The sequence below is a fragment of the Populus trichocarpa genome, chromosome 4 (assembly GCF_000002775.5).
Source record: "Populus trichocarpa isolate Nisqually-1 chromosome 4, P.trichocarpa_v4.1, whole genome shotgun sequence".
Taxonomy (NCBI): domain Eukaryota; kingdom Viridiplantae; phylum Streptophyta; class Magnoliopsida; order Malpighiales; family Salicaceae; genus Populus; species Populus trichocarpa.
Genome location: NC_037288.2, coordinates 14,826,244 through 14,850,699, shown reverse-complemented (window position 1 = coordinate 14,850,699; position 24,456 = coordinate 14,826,244). Strand labels below are relative to the sequence as shown.

The window sequence follows — 24,456 nt, the reverse complement described above, 5'->3', positions numbered from 1 at the left end:
ATATTGCTTGGATTGTTCAAATACTCAGAGACCTTCATGTTACATTACCAGCTTCCCCTACTTTGTGCTGTGACAATCAAAGTGCCATCTTCATGGCTGGTAATCCTGTTACTCGTCCACGGTCTAAACATATTGCTATTGACTACCATTTTGTCCGTGAGCTTGTTGCTAATGGCTCCCTGAAGTTACAATTCGTTCCCTCTTCCCTGCAGCTTGCTGACTCCCTTACAAAAGGTGTGTCCAAACCACAATTCTTTCTCTTTCGAAACAAGCTTCGCGTTCTTCCCTCTCCCACGCTTACCTTGCAGGGGGATGATAAGAGTTATCCTTAAGACCAATTGTACTTAGCATAGAATTCATAGTATCTATCAGTTTGTTCCCTTGTATTTATCCAATCCTATTATATAGGACTCTTGAGCTGTAACCTTTTATATAATGCCAAGACATCTCCTCTCATAAGTAAGGAGATTTACAGCCGTATTATACAATCTGTCTAACACTTTTAGAAGGGAAGGGAGAATAACCTTTTTGTTTGCTTTTCCTATTTAACCATTTCTTTTTTCACATACATTATCCTTCCTTTCGCAAAATATTTTTCTGGTTGAATAATATAATATAATATGAGGTTGGATTTTAAGAGGTAACTTAACTGGTTAGATTTTAAGTTTGTTCCTTAATGATCATGGGTTCGAGTCCTCTCAGGATCACTGAAGGTTTATATGATTATTAACTTTAAAGCATGTAAAATTAGTTGAGATACACAAAAAAATATCAAGATTTGACGGAAACACCTTCTTCTGATTTTCATAGACAAGATAGACTACAGAAAAATTCAAGTTTTGAGTAAAGTCCATCTTCTAAAATATTATAGTCCAAGACTGTTATACAAAACGAGTTGATCATATATATATATATATATATATATATATATATATGCATGATGAGTTGGCCATCCCTTCTGTCAACAGTTTCAAGAGATAGCTCGACATGTTCCATGACAGCAAGCGCCCACAAGGCAAAACCATTGATATTACATTCAGTCCGGGACCGTGTTAAGGAAAAACTAATTTAAAAAAATATATGAGATTTTAATATTTTATTTTAAAAATATTTTATATGAATATATATTATATATAATTATTTCACGTGTGTGTGTATATGAAAAAATTAATAAACTATGTACGGTCAAAACTACTTCATATTTTGGAACTCCTTCCGCATGCGGCCTTGTTTGGTTTTTTAAAGCAGGGGACACATCTACTTTATAATACTATTAACCTTGAAGGTCACAAAATTTGCAACTCACACTTGGTATCCCAATGCCTCATCATTTCACTCTCCAGCACACTGCCGGAAATTGTGTGTTTCTGAGCCTATCACATATAATTTTTTATTATATGGTTTACTTTGGAATCATCTAATTAGTGTCATGCCACCCTTATATGATTATTATACGCTACATTAGCTCTCCTTCTCTCTCACTCTAATTGCTTTTTAATCCATTCCTTTCCTCCACACTTTCACTTTAATATTATATTATCTTTTATTTTACTCTCTTTCACATTCATCTTTCCTATCATCTAAGTTCCTCGTAAAAATGAAGTCTAAAATCTCTTGTTTTATTATCTAAATCAAAGATGATGATGGTGGTTAGAAAACATGGAAACGTGGGGGTTGTTTTGGTCTAAAATTGAAGGGAGGACTCGAGTTTCAACAAAAAAACAAATAGTGGAGATCTGAGGGATGTTTCAATATGAAATTGAAGAGAGGACAAAAATATAGGGGTAGATCAAAGGGAAAAAAGGATGGAATATTCGCAATGAAAGTTATTTATGATCGTTTGGACGATGAAGGTTTTTGGCAGTGGTGATGGTGTGTGCTGTTCAAGTAATTGGAAAGGATTGTTTTGGGTGGTGTTTGAACTGCTTATATGGTGAGAGAGGAGGAAAGGCTGGCCAGTGATGAAAGACAGAGAGAAGAGGTGAAGACTATAAAGCTTGTGTGGATTGTAGAGGACAATGGTAGGGTGTGATGAATGCTGGTTATGACAAAAGGGTTTTTTACCTTTTTATTTGGTGAACTCTGTATTCTCTCTAAACTTTTTTTCATTTCCTCTTTCCCACATCTATTTATAGTGCTTCTCTAATTTTTTAAATCTTAATATTAAATTCCTTTTATTTTTAAATTTAAATTTATTTATTTTTATTTTTAAAACTTACATTTTAAATCCTTTTAATAACTCTCATAATCTTTTAAACTCTACTCTGATCCTTTTTTATTCTTGTCCCTCTCATTTCACTTACTTGCATTTTTTATTTATTTTTATTTTTTCTTCTCTTTTTTTTTATATTTTTTTAAAATCATTAATATAAGTAAGACAAGCAAAAGACTTGAAAATTATAAAATGGCTACAAATTAGCTGAATTACATCAAAAATATATTTTTTTACGATTTTGTTTTGTATTTTATTCTTTTATATATTTTATTTGAAAAAATAGGTTAGAAAAGATGGTCAATATTGAGTTATGACAACTCTTTGCTATACTCATAGTACAAAGATATTGAAAATTTTCTTTGATTTTGTATAGTATATTTGTAAAGAAATGAAAGATATCGTCAGAAAACATTTGTTTTTTTTTTAAAAAAAACTAAACATGATGCCAAATAACTATATAGTCAAGCAAAAATAAAGGATCAACATGAGATTCACAAATAAAAATGAAATAATAAACTTGAGATCCATGAAAATACAAGGATCAGCTTGAGATCCATGCAATCAAAAAAAATTAAAGGATCTACTTGAGAACCAATTTTTTTAACAATAAAAGGGTTTCGTTGAGAGTTGACCAATATCAACACAAAATTCTATCTTAAATATAAAGTTTAATTTGACTTAATTGTGTTGTTGGAACTACTCAACTTTGTTTCACATTGCGATATGGGATAGGGGTCCCTCCATTAAATGAGATAAGAAAATGATCACATATCATATAAAAAGATAAGGAGTCACCCATCTAGGGTTAGTTTTTCAAGAAGCTAGTTGCACTACACACATTAACTGTTAAAACAAAATCTCTAGTCATAATGCAAACAAGGAGAATGAGTAAAAAAAAAAAAAAAACAAATACATAAAAATCCTTTTCTTGGGAAAACGGTGGCCTCAAAACTCAATAGCATACATAATAAAATAAACACACAAGCATATAAGCATTTAATATTCCAATTATCGAATGCAAATGATGAAATTCTTGATTTTTACGACCCTTTTAACGCATGGCAAATTGCCAAACTTGATGGAATCAAACACAAACTACACTTATAATATCATCATCATCGGCCAACCTTCATTCCAACATTATATATGTAGCATGCACCACGTTATCACATAAAAGGAAATTGCATATATGAAAACATGATAAGAAAAATATTCTTTCAAGTGGTCGATTCATAACAAACTACTAAGGGTGAATCAATTAGAAAACATTAGTTTTGAAAGGATCAATTAAAAAAAAATAGTTTGTGGGTGAGCCTATTAGAAGAGCACATGTTTTGAAATAAAATTTTCAAAATGAACTGCTCATGAATAAACCAATTGAACACAAGATTTTGAAAAGGATCAGTCAAAACAAACCACTCATGGGTGAACCGATGATATAAACACATGTTTTGACATCCATTGCTTGAGACAAACTACTAATGGTTGGACCAATTAAATACAAGATTTTATAAAGGATTAGTCAAGACATATATGTCATGGGTGAACCAATAAGAAAAGTATAAGTTTTGGAATCTCTTTTTTTAACCTTTTCTTACAACATATGACATAGTTTCCTGTATTTAATCTCTTTTTTTTTGCACCAGTTTCATTTTCTTATTTTGATTATGGTGGTATAACATGTGTAGCAATTTGATTTTAGTAGAGGGTTGGCCAACAATATTCTTCTCTTTGGCCTTTATTTTTTTTCTTAGATGTTTGCTAGGTTCTCTTTTGTGTCTATGTATGGATAGGTGTTTTATAGGCAGTGCATTTATATAGGTATACTCTAGGTTGGTTTAGGATTTCTCCATTTGTATTTTTTTAAAAAAATTAAATAGTAGCGGGCCAGGACCAAGCCAGGCTCAGTACCTAGCACTCATGAGTCAAATACATCACCTAACATACATTTGGCCTGTTTGAGGCCCACTTTTCCTTTTTTATTTTTATTTTTTTTCTTTCTAATTTTTCCTTTTTTTGGATTTTTTTCATTCAATAAGTTATAATAAGGTGATGAAAATATAAATTGTATTTTGATATAGGTGTATCTGAAGGATATGATAATTTTGAATAGTTAGTTATGAATCTACCATAACTGGATCTTATAGGAAGCCTAACAAACTTATTTATAAACTAGTGGAGCATAGCTAAGCCCGATAACTTCTTAATAGGATCAAATAACTAGCTTGATAAAAAAAATCCATAACTTTCCATTCAACAGTTGGATAAGGCTTCAATTTAGTCAGAAAAAGTTTTAAAAGCCCAGTTCTATAAAGGTCAACTCTTTATAAGTAGTTGAGGTGAAAAAATAATTCAAATTACACCCGGAAGATGTTGTTTAAGCCAATTTTGTTATCTTTCCTTTTAGTTTAATTTTAGATTTCATGTTGTTTTTTCTATTTGATTTAGGATTCTAATTTTTATACCTTGTAAAGATAAGTTATTGGCCTATTTAAAAAGTTATAAACCTTATGAAACGACATATTATATTGGAGAGAAATATTCATTAATAAAATATGAATCAAGGCTTTAAATGTTGAGACCTTTTACAAGAAAATTCTATCTTTTTACGCTTTATTTGTTTTTATCATATTCAAACATGTCATTATCACTCCCCAAAGCTCATCCATTTAGGTAATTTTCTATAGTTGAAAGATAATGATAATACTAATAAATGTTCAACCATTGCTCAATAGTGAAATATTGTATTTGTTACTAATTGAATTAATCAATAATGGATCTTTTTAGAAACTAACAATTTTAAATTTACTCTTATAATCCAAATAATATAGAGATGATTGTTTTTTTTGTAAAAGTTCTAGGTTTTCTTTATTTTAGAGATGCACCTCCCTTGATTACTCTACTCATGAAACAAAGCTCAATGATCATTTGAGTATTCGTTAGACAAGTATATCATATAACCTTGATCTTTGAAACTTGTTTGTGTAGATTTAATAGGAAGTTAGAAAACATATCGAGGAGGCTCTCATAGACAATTGGTATTCTTATAAGAATATCTTGTAAAAAAATACATCATATATTAGGATTCTAGTTATACCCAATAAGCTACTCTTTCTTAATCTACTTCCATGTATCACCTAAACCAAATTAAGGAAAATGGTATATGACAATGGTTTTATATTATAGGTGTCACACGATAATGGTTAGGCGAAAAAAAAAATAATGTTGTATGAATTCCACTCAAGTTTCTTAAATGTGAAAATTAATAAAAATCCAACACTAATATTAAAAGCTTTTTGTTATTCGATGAAAGTAGAATTCCACTCAAGTTTTTTAAATATGAAAATTAAAAAGAAAATCCAACATTGATCTTAAAAGTTTTTTTTGCTAAGAGGATTGGCTACACAACTAAGAAGGACCTCGACTATCCAAGTATGCCACCGTAATGAGGTTATTGTTCTTTACTATCCTAAGAAAATTTCTTCATGCTAAGTCCAATTTATGTGTGTACTATTCCATCATAAATGATGTGTTCATTAGGCTTTTTTTAATAGTCCTAAATAAAATGATTTGGAGACTAATTTTTTTTTTAATCTCTCACCTAAAAGGAATCGAACCATTAGATTTAAATTAGAAGGATAAAGAGAGCGCCTAAAACCCATTATCAAAATTAAAAGCCCATACCTAGATTTAAAAAATAAAATTGGAACCTAGGCCCAAACCAATTCCAAAAAAAAAAAGGAGTCCAACTAAAAATAGATTTAAAATATTTAAGAATATGGGCTTTAAACTCAAATCCATCTACATAACATATGTCTAAAGGCATAAAATTGAGCCCTAGATCTAATCTCAATTTTTAGAATATGCAAAATGACATTATTAATGGAACTAAAAATAAATAAAAAAGATCTTATATCTAGACTGACATGATATCAATTAATCATATAAATTTGTAAGTTGTACATAAATCACGCATGCAAGATAATAAATAACATAGACATGACCATATTAAAATCAAAATAGTCAACTAGCTTTTAAATGGTCCTAGATATATTAATATCACTAGCTTATTTTAATTTCATCCCATGTAAAAAAAGCTAGCCTATTACTACGTTCATCATTGACAAATTATTCCTCATGAGTTTTTATATAAAAATAAAAGTATATTATTCAATATGCTTATCATTCCTAATTGCATAATTATTAGTAAATAATAAATAATAAATAATAAGAATAAGAATAATTATAAACCCTAAATAATTGTCTCACATGACATCGCGATGATCAAAGTCCTATTTTCTATAAGAGGGGAAAATTGTATTTTTGTTTGTGTTTAGAGAGGAAAAAGATTATATGTTAAAAAAGGGTTGCCACCTAGTGTTATGCTCACTAGAAAACCTTGACTAATTTATAGATTTTTAAGGTAAGGAACTTATTATAGTAAATGGAAAATACTATCATCCTAAAGTATCCTAATTGAGATAAGCTATATTGCTATTCTTGTCTTCTATTCTTAATATTCTGTTGTGCCTAATCTACTAGTATTTTATCTATATGAGTGATAATGGATCTATTCCCATAAGTTAAACCCTGGTTGGTTGGTTCAAGTTTAACCATTCTAAGGTCGGGTTCATCTTACCCATCTCAATTATTATCTTTTTGATAACAACTAGTGAATTGATATGTCTACAATTGGTTACTCTTTAATCATGGCCTCTGACTAATAGTCTATCAAGTCATGCTAATAAATAACCAATGACATTATGTTTAGGCTCTTTGAACCTAACCCATACCCTAAAACAGGTCCACGAATAATGTCTTATTAAGATTCATCTATCATATAGTACCCGATATTCATTTACAATTTTTGTTGAATGAATATTGTAAGCCCCAGTCTTATCCAAATAGTGACCTATATAAGTTCATTTACTTGGAGGAAGATCTAATGACATAGGGGTCATTTGCGAATAAAGTTTTTTAACAATGACCTTTTAGAGATTCATTGTTTTGTGGTGTACTATTTTAATAATCACCCTTTCATATTCCATTTTATTTAGCTTTTACTTATTCATCTCGAGGCATACATATATGTGTTTTTTTAGGAAAAAACCATTACTCCTATTATTTGGTGAATATTGGGTTTAGAGATTCTTATGCGTATTTTATTACCTTAAAAACAAGAGGAAGGTTGTTGCTCCTTTTAGGGTCCATAAGTTATGGCCCATATAGAGTCCATGTACATTGAATACTAAAAGTTAATAACCAAATTTTGTTTTTGTTTTTTTTAAAAAACCCAAGGAAGAGCTATTCCCTTGTAATACCTAAAGTAATGACCCATATAAAGTGTATTTACCTTAGATACATATAGTGAATAACCAAAACAATTTAGATGTAATTGGAAAACAAAGATTTACTATATTTTTTTTAAAAGTTTTAAATAATAGCTCAATGGACATTTTAGTTGTGGATTGAAACCTAAAAACCCTTGTAAACTTGTTTCAAGATGTAAGATGTATGAATGAGTGATTTTGATATTTTTGTTGAAAAACCAAAAGGAATCAACCAAAAATGCCTTGATAGCTTCAAGATTGGGGTCAAAATAGAATGGAATCAAACCATAACAAATGCAAATATGATCGAGGGCATATCAAACATAAGATGAAAGTTTGTAGGGGTTTTGGCCGAATGCAGTTTTGAAAACAATATTGGAAAGAAAACTTCTTACTCCAACTAGACTTAAATACATAGGTCTTTTAAAAGATCTACATTGGTTGGCTTAGGATTAACTTCTAAAAAAATATCTTGAGAATGGTAAAATATACATCGTCAATCAACATAACACAACACAACACAACATCAGTCATAAATGACAAACTAGAAAATAAAAACTAATAAAGAAACCCTTACCGACACCCATAATATTCACATTCTCATCAATAACAAATAGTTCCACTATGCCACATCTACATCCTCAAATTCTAGTGATACTAAACAACTCATGATGAGTAAGCTGGTGGACATTATTTAGAAATAAGAATTAGAAACTCGGTCTTTTCTCAAATGGCTTACTAGAGGCAATCCTTGTCTTCCACATGTTATCAACATCACAGACCATACACACAATATACATGTAATGATTTTTCAATCTACATCAATTTCTCAGGTCATAATAGTTCAAAAAAATCATCAACACACAAAAACTTATAAATATTAGCACACATTACAAGTTATTTGAACTTGAAAATAGAAGACAATAAGAAACTAAACATAAATATACCTAACATAGTACGACATGCAATTGATTGAACTAGGCTGGGTAACTAGAACTCCTAAGGTTGTAGAAGCCTTAACTGAAATCAAAAGGTTTTTACTTCAACACTAAGAACCCAAAAAAAAGATATATAAACCCTCAAGCTCTCATTATGGTCTTCAATCTATGTAGTTCCTTAAAAAATCACTTTTCTCTATCCCCTTGATCTTCTTCTCTTCCTAAGGTTGGCTTATATGTAGCTAACAAGCAACCAACTCAATCCATAGTCTCATAAAAACTAAGCCCTAAGATTAACGGTAGGAAAATCTTGTTGTTTATGGGTAAAAATGAAAACACAAGACATGCAGCTTTGTTAGGATGGTACAATAGCAAAATGCTCTCTACGAAACCAAAATCCTAGTGGTAAAAATATGAAGTGCACAGACAAACACAACTCAAGCCAAAAGATATCCTAAAAAAAGACAAGCAACGCCCAAACCAAGAAAGGATGTAACCTAAATCAATCGAGGTGACGCCTAAATTGGGAAAACAACACTTGTGACACAACTTGATTCGAGAAAAGACAAGAGGGTAATTGAGTTACAATTTTTTTTGGCTAGGGTTAATATAAAAGCTCTGAAAGAAGAAAAAGACCAGAAGTGATGTTATAGTTGGTCCCAAAATGTGTTTGTGTTTATAATACGGTGTATAACGTATGTTCCAATATGTGTTTGTGTGTGCATGTGAGCGATTAGGTAGGCTATTTACAAAAACATTAAAAGGTGTAACTAAATTACTGTAGTCACATCCATAAGATATTATTCACTAAACACTATTTACTAGAATAATATTTTATATTTTTTTAATTTTATCATTTAAAATTAGATTGTTTTGAAAATTTCATTTTATAATTTTTTTTTGTTGGATTATATACAAGTACAATGGATTTAGTTTTTTTTTCTTTTCATTTTAACCTTCAACATCACTTTTATTCAAAGTGGAGCTGCATAATTTTTTCAATTTGGTTTCTATTAATTTATCCTGATTTCATGGCCCAAGCTGTGAGTTTTACAGGTTAACTCAAGTTGAATCGAGTTATCTTTTTAGGATGTTTATTCTAATTGATTTTTTTTCGATATCATTTTTCAATACTAGTTTGGTTCGAAATTAGGTTATGTATTTTTTTGATTTATTTTTAATATAGTTATCCCGATCTTATAACCTGGATCATGAGTTTGGCAGGTTGCCTTGGCTTGATTCAGTTCATTTTTTTAGGGTAATTTTTTTAATTTTTTTTTTAATTTCACCCTCCAACAACTTGATATTTTTATTTAGCTTTTGTTTTTTTTCAATTTCATCATTCAATATTAAGTTGTTTAGGAATTAAACAACATAGTATTTTTCAATGTGCTTTCTACAGAGTTATCTAGGTCTCATGGATTTAGTTTTTTTTCTTGATTTTAACATTCAACATTGAATTTGTTGGAAATTGAGCTTCATAAATCTTTTTACTTGATTATTATGAAGTTATCCTAGTCTCATGACTCAGGTCACGAGTTTAATAGGTTAACTCGAGTTGACTTAGGTTGTTTTTTTTTTGTTCTTTTTTAATTATTTTTTTTAATTTATCCTTCAATATTGAATTGATTGAAAATCAAGTTTTGTAGTTTTTTTATTGCTTTCTATAGGGTTATGTTGATCTTATTACCGGAGTCATGGGTTGGGTAGGCTGACTCGGGTTAATTTAGAGAATTGTTTTTGTCTTTTTTTTTTCAATTTCATCTTTGAAAATTGGGCTGGTTAATTAGGAATTAACCTTCATAATTTATTTTTATTTGCTTTAGGATTATCATGGTCTCATGACTTAGGTCGTAAATTTGACAAGTTAACTTGATTGATTCAATATGTAATCGTGTCAATATTTGAAAATAAATATCATCTAATATATCACTATATCAATGTTTAAAAATATATAATTTAATATGCATCATATTTTAAGTTAATGATGAATTTTTTTATTATTAAAGTCTCCCATTGAAGATCCTACCTGGGCTAAAAATCACAATCGCAACGCTTGTATATTTTCTTATGTAAAAAAAAAAAACCTAACCCGCAACTAACAATCTAGTAAATACTAAAGTTAGTCATCCTAAGGTTTCCTCTTTTGGTTAATTTTTTTTTCCTTTTTTTATTAATTTGTTTTTATTTAACTTTGTTTCTATTATTTGTTTATTTATTTTAAGGGATAAAATTTGGATGATGATTGCAAAGATTAAAAGACCCTCCAAAGCAATGATCTCTTGATAAATAATAGAAACAAACATTCTGAGTATTATCATTTTTGTCGTATTTGATGCACTTGTTTTTATAATATATTTTGGGAATGAAGATATCAAAAAATAGTAAAGAAAGGCTTATGGTGATTTTTGATTCTTTTAACAATTAATCAGGTCTTTTCCTTTTACTTCGTCATTAAATAAAAAATTAATAATTCTCTTTGATCCATATTTTATCAATTGTTTTTCTATTTTGGTGCAACCAAATCCAAGATAAGATCGAAGTAATAAGGTGATTGAACTTGATTGTCACTATAGACTATAGAGAAATAAATCGTTGTCATTGCCAAAGTATATAATTTAGTTTACTAGGATCACAACAACATCAAGTGCCCTCTTTGAACTCAATCTAATCATGAAATATTCTTGCCTTCACTACTTTTAAATTCCGTTTGGAAACACGGTACAAATACATTCATCAAAAATTTAATTTGTTTTCTGCTAAAAATTAATTTTTATGTGTATTTTGGATCGTTTTGATGCGCTGATCTCAAAAATAATTTTTTAAAAATAAAAAAAATATCATTTTAATGCATTTCGGCATGAAAAGTACTTTAAAAAATAACCGCAATCAACTCCCAAACAAGCTCAAGTGTTGATTAAAGACATTGTTTTTCTTTTGTGGCTAGTATGGTTAATTCTACAAACAAACTAATTGTCATGTAATTTCGATAAAAGAATATATGATAAGGAAAAAATATTAATACTATGCATAATGGGGCCATATCAACATAAAAATAAAAAACAATAAGCGAAAAGATATATATTTTTTTTTGCCTTGATATAGGCTTTTAGAAAAGTTGCATTTGCTTCTTATTTGTTTCTTCTAATTTCAAACAAATTATCTTTATTTTTTTTAAAAAAACTATTGTCATTGTTTTGTTTCTATAATCCTATTCTTTGAGAACTATTTATAACTGCAGGGTTATCTGAATTGTTTTGATCTATTTTCTATACCACTTATCATCTATTTTCACATTGATATTTGCTATTATTATTCAGGAAAAAAAAGGAAATATTTATTTTCAAGTTTGTAAATGTCATTTTTCATTGGTATGATTTTATGTCCTGGGATGTATCTATTTTGAGATGCTTATGATATATTTCCTTTTACAATACTAAATAAAGTAATATTGAAAAACAATTAAAAGAAAAGAAAACCAATCACATATTAGCATAACTCTATTTAGGATTTAGGAACATAACCATATTCTCAAATTACATTTCTTTGAAGCTATAAGAGGAGATGGTGTCAATACTTTTTAAAATTTCAGAAACCTACTGATGTTTCTCTCTAGTAGGTTTCTTAGACAGAAGTAGCAGTGAAGAGGACGCCTCCATTTCTGTAACACGCCCTCGCAACTTTTCTTGAAGCTCCTCCAGTTCTCCCTTCATCTTCCGAAGTTCATCAAGATTTAGCTCACCAATAAGTTTGGGTTCCGAACCCTTTAATTTCATTGCCTTCTCTAGCAATTCCCCCCTCTTTCTTTCATACTGAAGTTTCCTGAGAATATCATTGAGTTGACTATTAAGCTTCTCCAATCTAGCCTCTTGTTGAGAATCAACAAGGCTACCAGCCGAAACCTTGGGTTTCTTATCCCGATTTAGAAACCTCTGAGCCACAAACTCGACATTGGGGTGGCCAAATGAAAATGGTTTCCCCCCTGGAGAGAAGACGATGATGGCAATTTGCACACCACACAAGGTAGCAAGCTCGTTGGCTTTCTTGAAAACCCCTGTTCGGCGCTTTGAGAAAGTCACTTGCCGAGAGTTGCTATCTTTCACCATCTCTATCTCTATCTTTCGCCTGCCCATTATTTACTCTTTTCTACTACAAATCTTGGGATAGAGAGATATGAGTTGCTTGTGGTGTGAATGAATATAAATAGTGGAGAACTTAGGCATGTTGAAAAATGACTTGGACTTGCCTATAAATAGGTTTAGTATTAGTAACATAGGATTTTTTTTCCTTCAAAGAGATTTCCTTCATGGTTTTTTTCTTTCTATTATAGTAATTTCTTAAAAATGTTTCTTATTTTAGTGGCAACTACCATTATGAAGCTTTACCACTTTTGGTTGGCATATTTTAATTCTTATCCAACCGTATCAGATTTTGGAAATTAAATGAAATTGAACTAATCTTACATAAAAAAAATAATTAGTTTATTTTTTGTTGTATGGTCAAGTTATTATAGATTTCTTTTTTCTTTCTCTAAGGAAAATAATTAATATTCATATCAATAAATCATACTAAATCCATACAAGATACACTACACCATTAAACAGTTTTACCTACGGATTAATTCCGTCGGTGTAAAGCATGCCATCCGTCGATAAAATTATTACCGACGGTTCAACCGACGGAATCAGTCCGTCAGTATACTAATCGTCGGTAATTCCCCATTTCATCGCTGATTCTGTCGGAAATAAAAAAAACCAACCACCGACGGTCTTATAGACGACGACGTGCGGTAAATTTTTTTTTCCCGCGGGAACAATACCAATGGAATCAATCCGTTTGCATTTTCAACGGTAATCACCGATGGAATATCCGTCGGTGACGGTGGCATGGCGGTAAATGTTTCAGAACTCTGTCAAAAACCGACAGATATATTTTGTCGGTAATAGTAATGGTAAACACCGACGGAATATTTCCGTCGGTAATTGTGGCATAAGTGGTAATTGTTTGGCAACTCTCGGTAAAATACCGATGGCCGGTTTCAGTCGGTAACGTCGTCGGTATGTATTTAAAATATATATATAAAATTATTGATAGTAAAAAAGCTTAATAAACAAATAAAATTGTATTAAACATTAAAAATGTAAAAATAATGTTAAATAATATTCATCCAAATATTCATTACAAATTTAATGTGTTTAAAAAACAAAAATTAAACTAGAATAGCGGCGGAGCTGGAGGAGGAGGAGGAGGAGGAGGAGGCTGGTTGTTCCTGGAACCATACGGCCAAAAAGAAGCTGCACATGTATCATCAACCATCCTTGATCTAATCTCCATGATCATTTGACGGAGCTGATCATAATTCATCGAGAGTTGTTCATATTGTTGTTTCAAGGCCACGAACTCCTCAGACTGGGTGCTCGATAGTGATGGAGAGCTCCCAACGGTTGAGACACTACGAGCCGACTACAAGTTTTCGGCTGTAGTGTTGGAGAGCCCGTAGACCCAATTTTTTTCGGGTCCACCAAACGATCCCACCTCCATCCACAAATCCGAATCGAAATCCAGATGGGTCGAAGGATAGTCCCCATATCTCTCCCTTAACCGACTATTATTGGTCTCCTGAAATTTTTTTAAAAAATCATCATATTCAATTCAAGAAAATAATAACTTACAAAATAAAATGATTGAACAAACATACCACGAAGTGCTGAGCACGGTTGTCCACGAACTGCTGCACTCCCTTTTGGCGGTCTTGACTCCGCACATGCGTCTCTACAAACAGCTCCATTGGACTCGGCTCACGTCCAAGAGACGCAGCCTGTAAGGAAAAAAATGGTTGCATGTTAAATATATTTATAAGCAACAAAAAATTAATTAACAATATATTTCATTAAAATTAATCTTACCATCCGCTTTACATGTGCGCTGAACGGGATGGAGCCGCCGATGTGCGTGGTCACCGAACCATGAATTTGCCGGTTCCGATTGTCGGTGCCAGACTGTGAGCACTGTGAGAACCGCTATAAGGTCACGTGCTCAATATATGCCGTCCATATATCTCCCGAGATGAATAGCGGTTTGAATTCCCTCCAAACCGCCACCTCATTCCATCCTTCAAGACCGTTATCCCTTGCATGTCTTTTTGATTTTTTTTGGGTGTCATACCAAAAATCACGCAACTTACTTCCATAGTAACAAATTAGAATTTAAAACATAAAATTATAAAACAAAAAAAAATATTATTTTTGATGTTACCTAGTTGCCGCGTGATTCTCCCATACCCTCCTCACAACATTGTTGTTCGCGCTATCCCACTCAAATTTATGCTGTGTATATAAATAATTAATTTAAAATAAAAATAGTACAAGATATACAATTATAAAAATAATTTATTAAAAATAAGCTGGAAATTAAAAGTTAACACCGACCTGAAATCGCTGAAACCATGCATCGATATTAGGTCTCCACTCAAGATGTTTGGAAACCTGACTCCATTGAAACAATGGAATCTCCATCGACGATGTAAACGCCGATGTTATTGTCCTGACAGCCTCAATGTTAGTGAACCTGAATTGAAATAAAATTAATAAAATATTAATTAGTTGTTCATAAAGTATTAAAAAAACTAAAACCTAAACAAACTTACATTGAGAGGTCATCCTTGCATTGTGCCTGGTACTTGCGGGTGAATTGACCCTGCTATGAAGGCACACCGCTTCTGCGCTGTGAAACCACGCTAGAAGAGGCAGCATCACAAGTTTGTGATGATGCCTTGCCATGATCAGTACCTAAGGATACGTCCTCCTCGCTGCTAGAAGAACTAGCTGCAACCGTCTGCTAACGACGTGCTGTAGATTTTATTCTACGGATCTACATAAATTTATAAGAATAATTACATAATTAACTTTGATTGTTTTAAAAACATTCGGCAGAACCTCCCTTATACTAGAGACTACCAACAGTTTTCAAACCTGCAAATCTTTACAATAACCACAAACCAATTGACTCCATTGGAATATCTTATATACAACCTAACATCTATAGAAATTCAACATCTATATATTTTTAACTAACATTTATAGAAATGCATAAATGACAATTAAAATTGATGGAAACAATAAAAAACATAACAATCAATAATATAATAAAATTGAGATAAAACAATGAAATTTAATTCTTCATTTACAATTATCATTTCAATGGAAAATTCAACAATAAAATTATATTAGAGACTACATCTACACAAATAAAAAGACTAAATTATCAAATAATTATTACAATACAAACAATAAAAATAATTAAATTTTCATTCAACACATCTACACAAATTTATACGAATAATGAAATAATTAAATTCAATTATTTAAAAAAATTCGCCAGCACATCTCCTATATTAGAGACTACCCACAATTTTCATACCTACAAATATTGATAATTACACAAATATTGCAAAATTAACTCTATACAACCTAACATCTATTATAGAAATTCAACATCTATATATTTTCAACTAACATCAATACAAATTCATAAATAACAATTAAAATTAATCAAAATAATAAAAAAACATAACAAACAATAATATCATAAAATTAAGATAAACTAATTAAATATAATTCTATATTTCAATTAACATTTTAAAGGTAAATTCAACAATAACAATTCAAATTTAACAAAATTCTCAAGATATTATGGCAGTACAAACAATCAAATAAATTTAACAAATTAAAAGGAAAAACTAAAGAACACTACACAAAACAAACAATACCAAAAACTAAAGAACAATACATAAATTCAAAATAAATTTAGGAATGAAAAATGTTGCCTTAATAGTATGAGATTTCAAGATTTTATCTACAAACAATACACAAAACAAAGAAAACCACACAAATAATCATAATTAAAATAAAAAACAAACAATACAAAGATAAAGAAAGAAAAATACATACCTTTAAATATGTTGAAAACTACCAACACAACAATAAAAACTCTTGCAAAAACTTAATACACACGGAGAGGAGAAGAGGAGATGAAATGAGGAGCCGAGCAAAAATGAATCAAGGAGGGGGGGGGGGAGGGTTTTATAGCACAATATTTCCGTCGGAATTGCCGACGGAACATATAATAATAATTTTTTGGGCGGTGGCATTAAATTCCGTCGGTAATTTCCGTCGGTATTTAATTGATTCTCGAGCAAAAATTTCGAAAATCCCTCCATATTTTTCAAAATCCGTCGGAAATTGTGCGCCAGAACATGCGCGCATTGTTTTTTCCGCGTTCGTCGGCAAAACCGTTGGTAAATTCTGGCAGGCGTGCACTTTGGATTGTGCGCCATCCGTTGGAGAAAGCGTCGGTATATACATCGGTAATTATGGCATGTCCGCCGATATACCCGTCGGTAATTGTGGCAAAAAGCCGTAATTGTTTTGCAACTCTCTGTGAAATACTGACGGGTATATGTTCGTCGGTATACCCGTCGGTAATTGTGGAAAAAGGATGCTTTGTTTGCAACTCTCTGTGAAATACCGACGGGTATACGGCCGTCGATATACCCGTCGGTAATTGTGGCAAAAGGCTGTAATTTTTTTTGCAACTCTTTGTGAAATACTGACGGGTATACGGCCGTCAGTATACCCATCGGTAATTGTGGCAAAAGGTCATAATTTTGTTTACAACTCTCTGTGAAATATTGACGGGTATAAGTCCGTCGGTATACCCGTCGGTAAAACTGGCAATTTTTTGCAAGTGCTGGTTGTATTGCGTGTCTGTCCTCGTGCACAAAAGCTTGAATTGCAAACTTACAGCATGCACAACACAATAACAAGAGTTGACAATTATAAAATAAATATTTCATGTTTCAAAATATCATGCTTAATATTACATTATAAAAATAAGGTTTTACAACATATTTAGTCAGAATTTTCATCTTCGTCCTCAATTGAATTGTTATCAGCTTCATCACACTCTTCAATGTGGTTATCATCTTCTTTATCAACATTCTCTAGTCCACTAGAGTTTAAAACAACATTCAACTCCTCTGCGTCAACATCAACAAGACTATCATCGAAAACACGAAAGTTCAAATTTTCTTCCAAATCAATCAAAGGAGCAACTCGGTATGGCTTAACAACCTCACTAGCTTGAAAGACTTCATCTATCACACTTGTGTCTTCGTTCTCATCTTGAACAACCTCGAGACGACCCCTGAGTTTGGTTTTTAAAACGGATAACCAATCACCTCTTGATTGGTCCTTTCTAAAGGAAGGGGTGTATGTGTAATAAATTTGTTGGCATTGCTTTGCGAAAACAAAGACATCGTTTACGTTGCGGTGTCTAGCTTTTGAGTTGATTTCAACGAGACCATAGTGAGGATCTACTCTCATTCCTCTGTCAGTTGTGTCATACCAATAACATTTGAATAAAAACACTCTATTCTGTTCGCTATGATATTGCAATTTGATGACCTCTTCCAATCTACCGTAGTAGTCAACTTCAAACTCACTAGAAGTCGATCCCTTAATACAAACACCGCTGTTGTATGTCTTTCTTCTATGCCCATATTTTTCAGTATGAAAGACATATCCATTGACAAAATACCTGCTATATCACTTGACTTTTCTTTCAGGGCCCAGGCTTAGTAAAGATAGTGAAATAGCAGCACTACCTCCCATTTGATAAACCTTGTATATCAAATACAACAATAATCAATAAACGAATATTCTGTAATATTGACGTACAATTAATTACATTGCAAGAGATAATGAGTTTTTTTATAGGACTTACATGTGTTCTAAACCACGTGGCATATTGTTCACTTGTAATTGAAAGATCTGGGATTCGGTCAGCTGTGAGTTATTGGACAGTAAGTATCGTCGATGTTGCTTGCAAGGTTGTTCTAAATTATATTAGTTTATGGTATCACAATATATAAATAGTACACTCTTGACAAAGTTTAAGTCGAACATCTACTTACTTAATAAAAGGTCTCAGCTCATCGCAGTTAAATGGGACATAATTGTATGCTTGTCTGAACTCTATTTTAGACAAATATCTTCTCCTCACGACATTTTTAGGTGTGGGTCGTCCAAGATTGAAGAATATTGACAAGTTCCCACTTGAAGGCACTTCACCACCATCATCATGTCGTGGAACACGGTTGATCCTCGTTCTCAAATGAGGTTCGAAATAGTATGAGATAAATGTTAAGATCTCCTCAACAATATAGGCCTCACATATTGACACCTCAACATGCACCTTGTTCTTAACCTTTTTTTCAAGATTGAACAAATACCTGCGTATATAGAATTAATAAAAAATTATCAATTAAAAAAAATTATGAAACGTTTATTTATGAATTACATAGCAACTGTAATATATAACTTATCGAATGGATACATCCATCTGTACTGGACCGGTCCTCTAACTTTTACCTAAAATGGTAAATGTACGAGTAGATGCTCCATTGAGTCAAAAAATGATGGAGGGAATATCATCTCAAGTTTGCATATTGTCTCCACGATATTCGCTTCAAGCCTTTCAATGTGATCAACATTCAACTTGCTCGAGCATATATCTCTGAAGAAATGACTGATCTCTGTGAGTGCATCCGATATCCCCTTTAGCAACAAATCATGAAAAGCTAATGGGATGAGTGTTTGCATAAACACATGGCAGTCATGACTCTTCATTCCAAATAATCTTCATTTCTTCGTATTAACCAGCCTTGATATATTCGAGGCATATCCATCGGGGAAACGCAGACTCTTAAGCCATTTGTAGACTAGTAGTTGTGCGTTTTTCTCTAACACGAAGCTTGCTCTTGGTTTTGCAACCCGTGACCCATCACAAACCAACTCCATATTGCTCAGGTAAAATGCTTCCGCCCATTCGATAATCTTGTCATAACCGGCCTCACTCAACCCGTGATCTGACTTGATGGTGAACACCTGTGCTACGACCAATAATTTACTGTGGTGCGAGCAGCCATCCCATAATAGTTCGTCAGAATCTTTCAATAGATCAAAAAACCTTGCTGCATCTGCATTAGGTTCTTCTTCTACGATTGAACTTTCACTGACATTACCTTCACTAATTCTCATTGCATCCATAACCATATTCCTGTAAGGATTACTGTTCTCATTTCCAACTTCATGAATGTTGCTAGTACTAGAAGTTGACCCAACCACCCTTTCTACCATGCTCTTATTACGATTGAACTTTCACTGACATTACCTTCACTCATTCTCATTGCATCCATAACCATATTCCTGTAAGGATTACTGTTCTCATTTCCAACTTCATGAATGTTGCTAGTACTAGAAGTTGACCCAACCACCCTTTCTACCATGCTCTTATTAGGAACAAATAGTTCTCCGTGTGCATACCAACACAAGTAATCCTCCATGAACTCTTTGGTTAGAAGATGCATCGTTACAACATCTTGATGCAAAAACTTCAAATTTTTACACCTTGCATGGACACCTAATACCGCCATCAGTAAAATTTCTCGGGATAGATGTTGCGAAATTAATAAAACCTTGAACCCCGTTACAATAATCCATCCTTCGCAATTCTTGGGGTGAGTCCCGATACATCCATGAACGATCATCCATGACTTCTATCGAACCTCTATAAAATTATGATGACAACATGTATTAATTAACTACATTACGTAAATAAAGATAATAAAAATATTGGTTTTCCCCGACATTATCCAACAAACTAAAAAAACACTTATGTTAAATATTCATTAGCAATTGTCAACTATCAACATCCATACAAATTTATACATATATAAATTTACGGAAGTCACAACTTCGCAATAGAATTCATAACAATTAAAACAGCCTCTTAAACAAGCTATTATTTATTTCATCACAACACATCTAATTCAGTGTAATTCAAACAAAGTTTCAACAATTTACAAAAAAATATAACTTGACAAAATCTAAAACAAACTATAACAACTACAAAATTATACATTCATACTACAAGTTTCTTTGACAAATAACAATCAAACAAGTACATACGTTAACAAAATATATATACTAAAAAAACAATAAAATTCACATTTAAATGTTAAAACTATATAAAAAGGATAAATTTACTTACAAAAAATGATAAAATCCACGAGAACGGATGTTGTGACCACGTACAAAAGTATAAGAAACTTGAGTGCTTGTGTTGAGAAGAGGGGAGAGTTGGGATGGGTGGTTGGCTGCAGTTTAGGAGGTGAGAGGTGGGATGGGGAAGAAGAAGAAGAAATAGAGGAGGAAAGTGTCGGCAGAGTGGGTATATATTGACTTTTACCGATGGAATCACCGACGGACACGTTCTGTCGGTGATTCCGCCGGTGAAAGTGCCACGTCACTGCACTGATATCCCGGTTTGAATCCCTCAGTCATTCCGTCGGTAAAATCATCTGAAAAAAATTCACGTCATCACACCGTTGCAACTTTCCAAAAAAAGTGTATAGTCCGTCGATATATACCGACAGATTTTGAGATGAAATTATATCCGTCGGTAAATATTACCAACGAAAAAATTTCGTCGGTAATTTCGTTGGTTTTCGCCGAATTTCTGGTAGTGATATGATAAATGATGAATTTAGATCCCAAAAATACTAAATGGTTAGTAGAGCATGAAAAAAATGTATTTTTGTACAAGTTAAATTGTTATTTTTTCAAATTCAAAAGGGTTAGTGGGAAATGATATCTTGTGCAATTTGTTTGTTTCATGTTAAAGGTTGCTAGGAAAAAGAAAATCCTAATGAGTGAAAGAATTTACGAATAACAAAATAAAAATAAAAATAGAGAGGCACAGTGATATTATTGTAATGATATTGTAATTATTGATTATTTATTTTATTGTTTTGTTGTTTCTTTCTCATAATGGTTTATAGTATAATTCTTGATGATAACTTTATTTGGTAATAGGCTCCTATATATATATATATCTTGTAAACAATGTACGTACGTAGATGGTTCAAGTATTATATTATCATATTACCATATAGTTTCAAATATCAAGAACCTACATAATGTAGTCTTTAGATTGAAGTATAGTTTAATTTTAAAAGATGTTTGGGAAAAAATTGAAAGTTTGAATTTCATTTTAAATTGTTAGGAATGAAAAAGAGAGAGTCAATAATGTAAAAACACAAATTAAACATTTAGTTCTATGAAAAAGGAAAAGGAGAGGAGAAATTAATATTTTAGTTTGGAATCTTTTTAAGGATATTAATTTGAATTCTTAATAGAATTTAATTGCTAAAAAAATGATCAAAAACAATTTAGAAAGGAGACCCTCTGATATATGCTACGGTAATTCCCATTAAATTGATATTAGAAACAATATTTATAAAAATACTCTTGAAACCTTACTTTTTGAAGCCCCGGTGGTCTCTTTTTTTCCTGGGAGTCGCAACTTGCAGAAAACATTATCAAAGGTGACCGTTGAAGAGTCCATTGTAGCACTTGCGACAAACATTCCTTAGACGACTAGTTCTAAAAGATGGGCTCAACGGTGGATCCACATCAGGAGTGACACTGAAGTTGTGGATTCAGTTTTGGAATGATGAACAATAAGAGAATTCAAGAGTGTGATCAATGCTTTATTCTCAGCTGTATGATTTTGTAATGGATCAATGTTTTCATGGCGGGCCATTGAATACGTCACCTGAAGGAGTTACAAAGACAAACCTCTTTGGAAGAAGCTTTGCTGTAATTGGAAAATGTTGAAGGTAGGAGGAGGAGCTGGTACTTGCATGGTTTCACTCACCTTCGAAATTCTTCCATCTTTTCCTCCTTCTGGCACATCCCAAGTGGGACCTCCACACATAACATGCAAGAAGCTGCATCATATGAGATATCGATGCTCTTTTGGAACATACAGTTGTTAACTACATAGACAATTGCTATATCACATTATCATCGTTATTATTAAGTTTGTATTGTTGGTGGAACTACTTATAAAAAGAAATGATTTAAAGGGAAAATAGTAAAGATTATTAATTTAATTCATTTCTACATGTATTTTAAATAATATAATTGAATTTAAGTATTATGTGATTTAATATTTTATTTTAAGCAAAAAAATATAGTATATTATCGAATGAATTCAAATTACATATAGAATTGAATTCAATTCAACATGTTATTTGATTCTGAATAAACTATATATCATATAAATCTATTATTAGTGAGGATATATTAAGTCATTATTATATGATGTATTTGTTGATAGAAAAATCACATTTGAAACATTTTTTCTTATGACTAATGACAATAACAACTTGTTGTTAATCCATGCATTTACATAGGCTATAACCATTGTTAAAAAAGCTTTTATTATTAAATTTGATAGTTAAGTCTGAGTTCATTTAAAAATATTAATTCTTGTGGTCGATGAATTATTCTCAACCTTATATTTCACTTTTTTTTATTTATTATTTCTTTGTATCATTATGTAATATTTTCTCTAGCATTCTCATTCACTTGCAACTCATCATTTATGGTTGTCAAGTGGTTTGGGTTCCAGGATCTTGGTTAGGCTATTAACCCTCTTTGAAACTTTAGTATCATATTAAATTTGATAATTGAATTTGGGTTTGATTTAAAAGATCTAAGCATTGTAGTGGGAGTTCATTCTCAACTATATATATTACTCTTTTATTGTTTATTTATTCAATGTGGGATATGGTCTATAACATTCATTACAACTATTACAAGTATTGTCATAAAAGGACATCAAATGACGAGCTTTGAAAATAAAAGAAGAAAAAATGTTGTTGGCTAGTATTATGATAATTATGAAACCTAAATAACTCATATGTTCAGAGATTAATCACCAATAGTATCCTATCTAAGGTAGATTACATTTCTTGCAAATCAAAACATATATTTTTTGTTCATTTTTTGTTGAACTATCTAAGCATGCTAAGTGTTTAAAGGAAAGGATAATAGGATAAAAACACTACCAGAAATTCGCTTAATACCAACGGAATTACCGACATAATACTTCTGTCGGTAATCTGCGGTCATACTTACCGACAAAATATTTTCCATCTGTAATTCTGTCGGTATATACCGGTGGACTAATTCGGTTGGTATATACCGATGGAATCACAGACGGAATATTCAGAATTTTAAAAAAAGGGCGGTGTGTTGGCGTGAAAGTTTTTGCGAGTGATTTTACCAACGGATTCACAGAGGGATTCAAATCGGCAGATCCGTACAGTGACGTGACCGATTCACTGTCTGAATTGCCGATGGAATCACCTAGGGATTCAAACTGGAATCTCCATACAGTGATGTGACCGATTCACCATTAAAATGGTCGGTGGAATCACTGACAGAAGTAGTCCGTCGGTGATTCCATCGGCAAAAGTTAATATATGACCAATCTGCCGACCCTTTCCTTCGTTATTTCTCCTTCTTCTTCCCCATCCCAACTCTCTCTTACTACAAACAACCAGCCCCCCTCCCAAAAAAAAAAATCTCCCTTTTCTCTGCACAAATTCTTTAAGTTTTGTGGTCACAACATCCGTGTTCTGATTTACCAACAGATTTTATCAGTTTTTGTAAGTAATTCTATCTTTTTAAATTTTAACATTTAAATGTCAATTTTATTGTTTTTTTAGCATATGTATTTTGTTAGTATATGTACATGTTTTATTGTTATTTCTCAAACAAACTTGTAGTATATGACTTGTTAGTATATGACTTGTGTAGTACATCAAAAAGGCCATCATTATTTCTTATCATGAGTGTGAACATTGCATGAGGGAAAAAGAAGAAGAAGAAATTATTAGGGTTTTACATGCTCTAAATAGCAGCTAGAATGAAGTCTGATGTCAAGAATTCTTAATTATTCTGAAAAATAACCTTTGGAATTGTTTAAATAGTAGCTAAATCGATTTACTTAATAAAACACAAATCAAATAAAACTTCAAAATCTAATTAAGAAATGAATC

General features: G+C 31.7%; 1 protein-coding gene across 1 annotated transcript; it reads right to left on the bottom strand.

The window, feature by feature from the left end:
* Positions 1 to 11,900: 11,900 nt before the first annotated feature.
* Positions 11,901 to 12,638, bottom strand: LOC7472569 (agamous-like MADS-box protein AGL29). Its single transcript, XM_002305297.3, has one exon. It carries the CDS (start codon positions 12,614 to 12,616, stop codon positions 12,080 to 12,082), a length of 537 nt encoding a protein of 178 aa, XP_002305333.1. The 5' UTR covers positions 12,617 to 12,638; the 3' UTR covers positions 11,901 to 12,079.
* Positions 12,639 to 24,456: the final 11,818 nt, after the last annotated feature.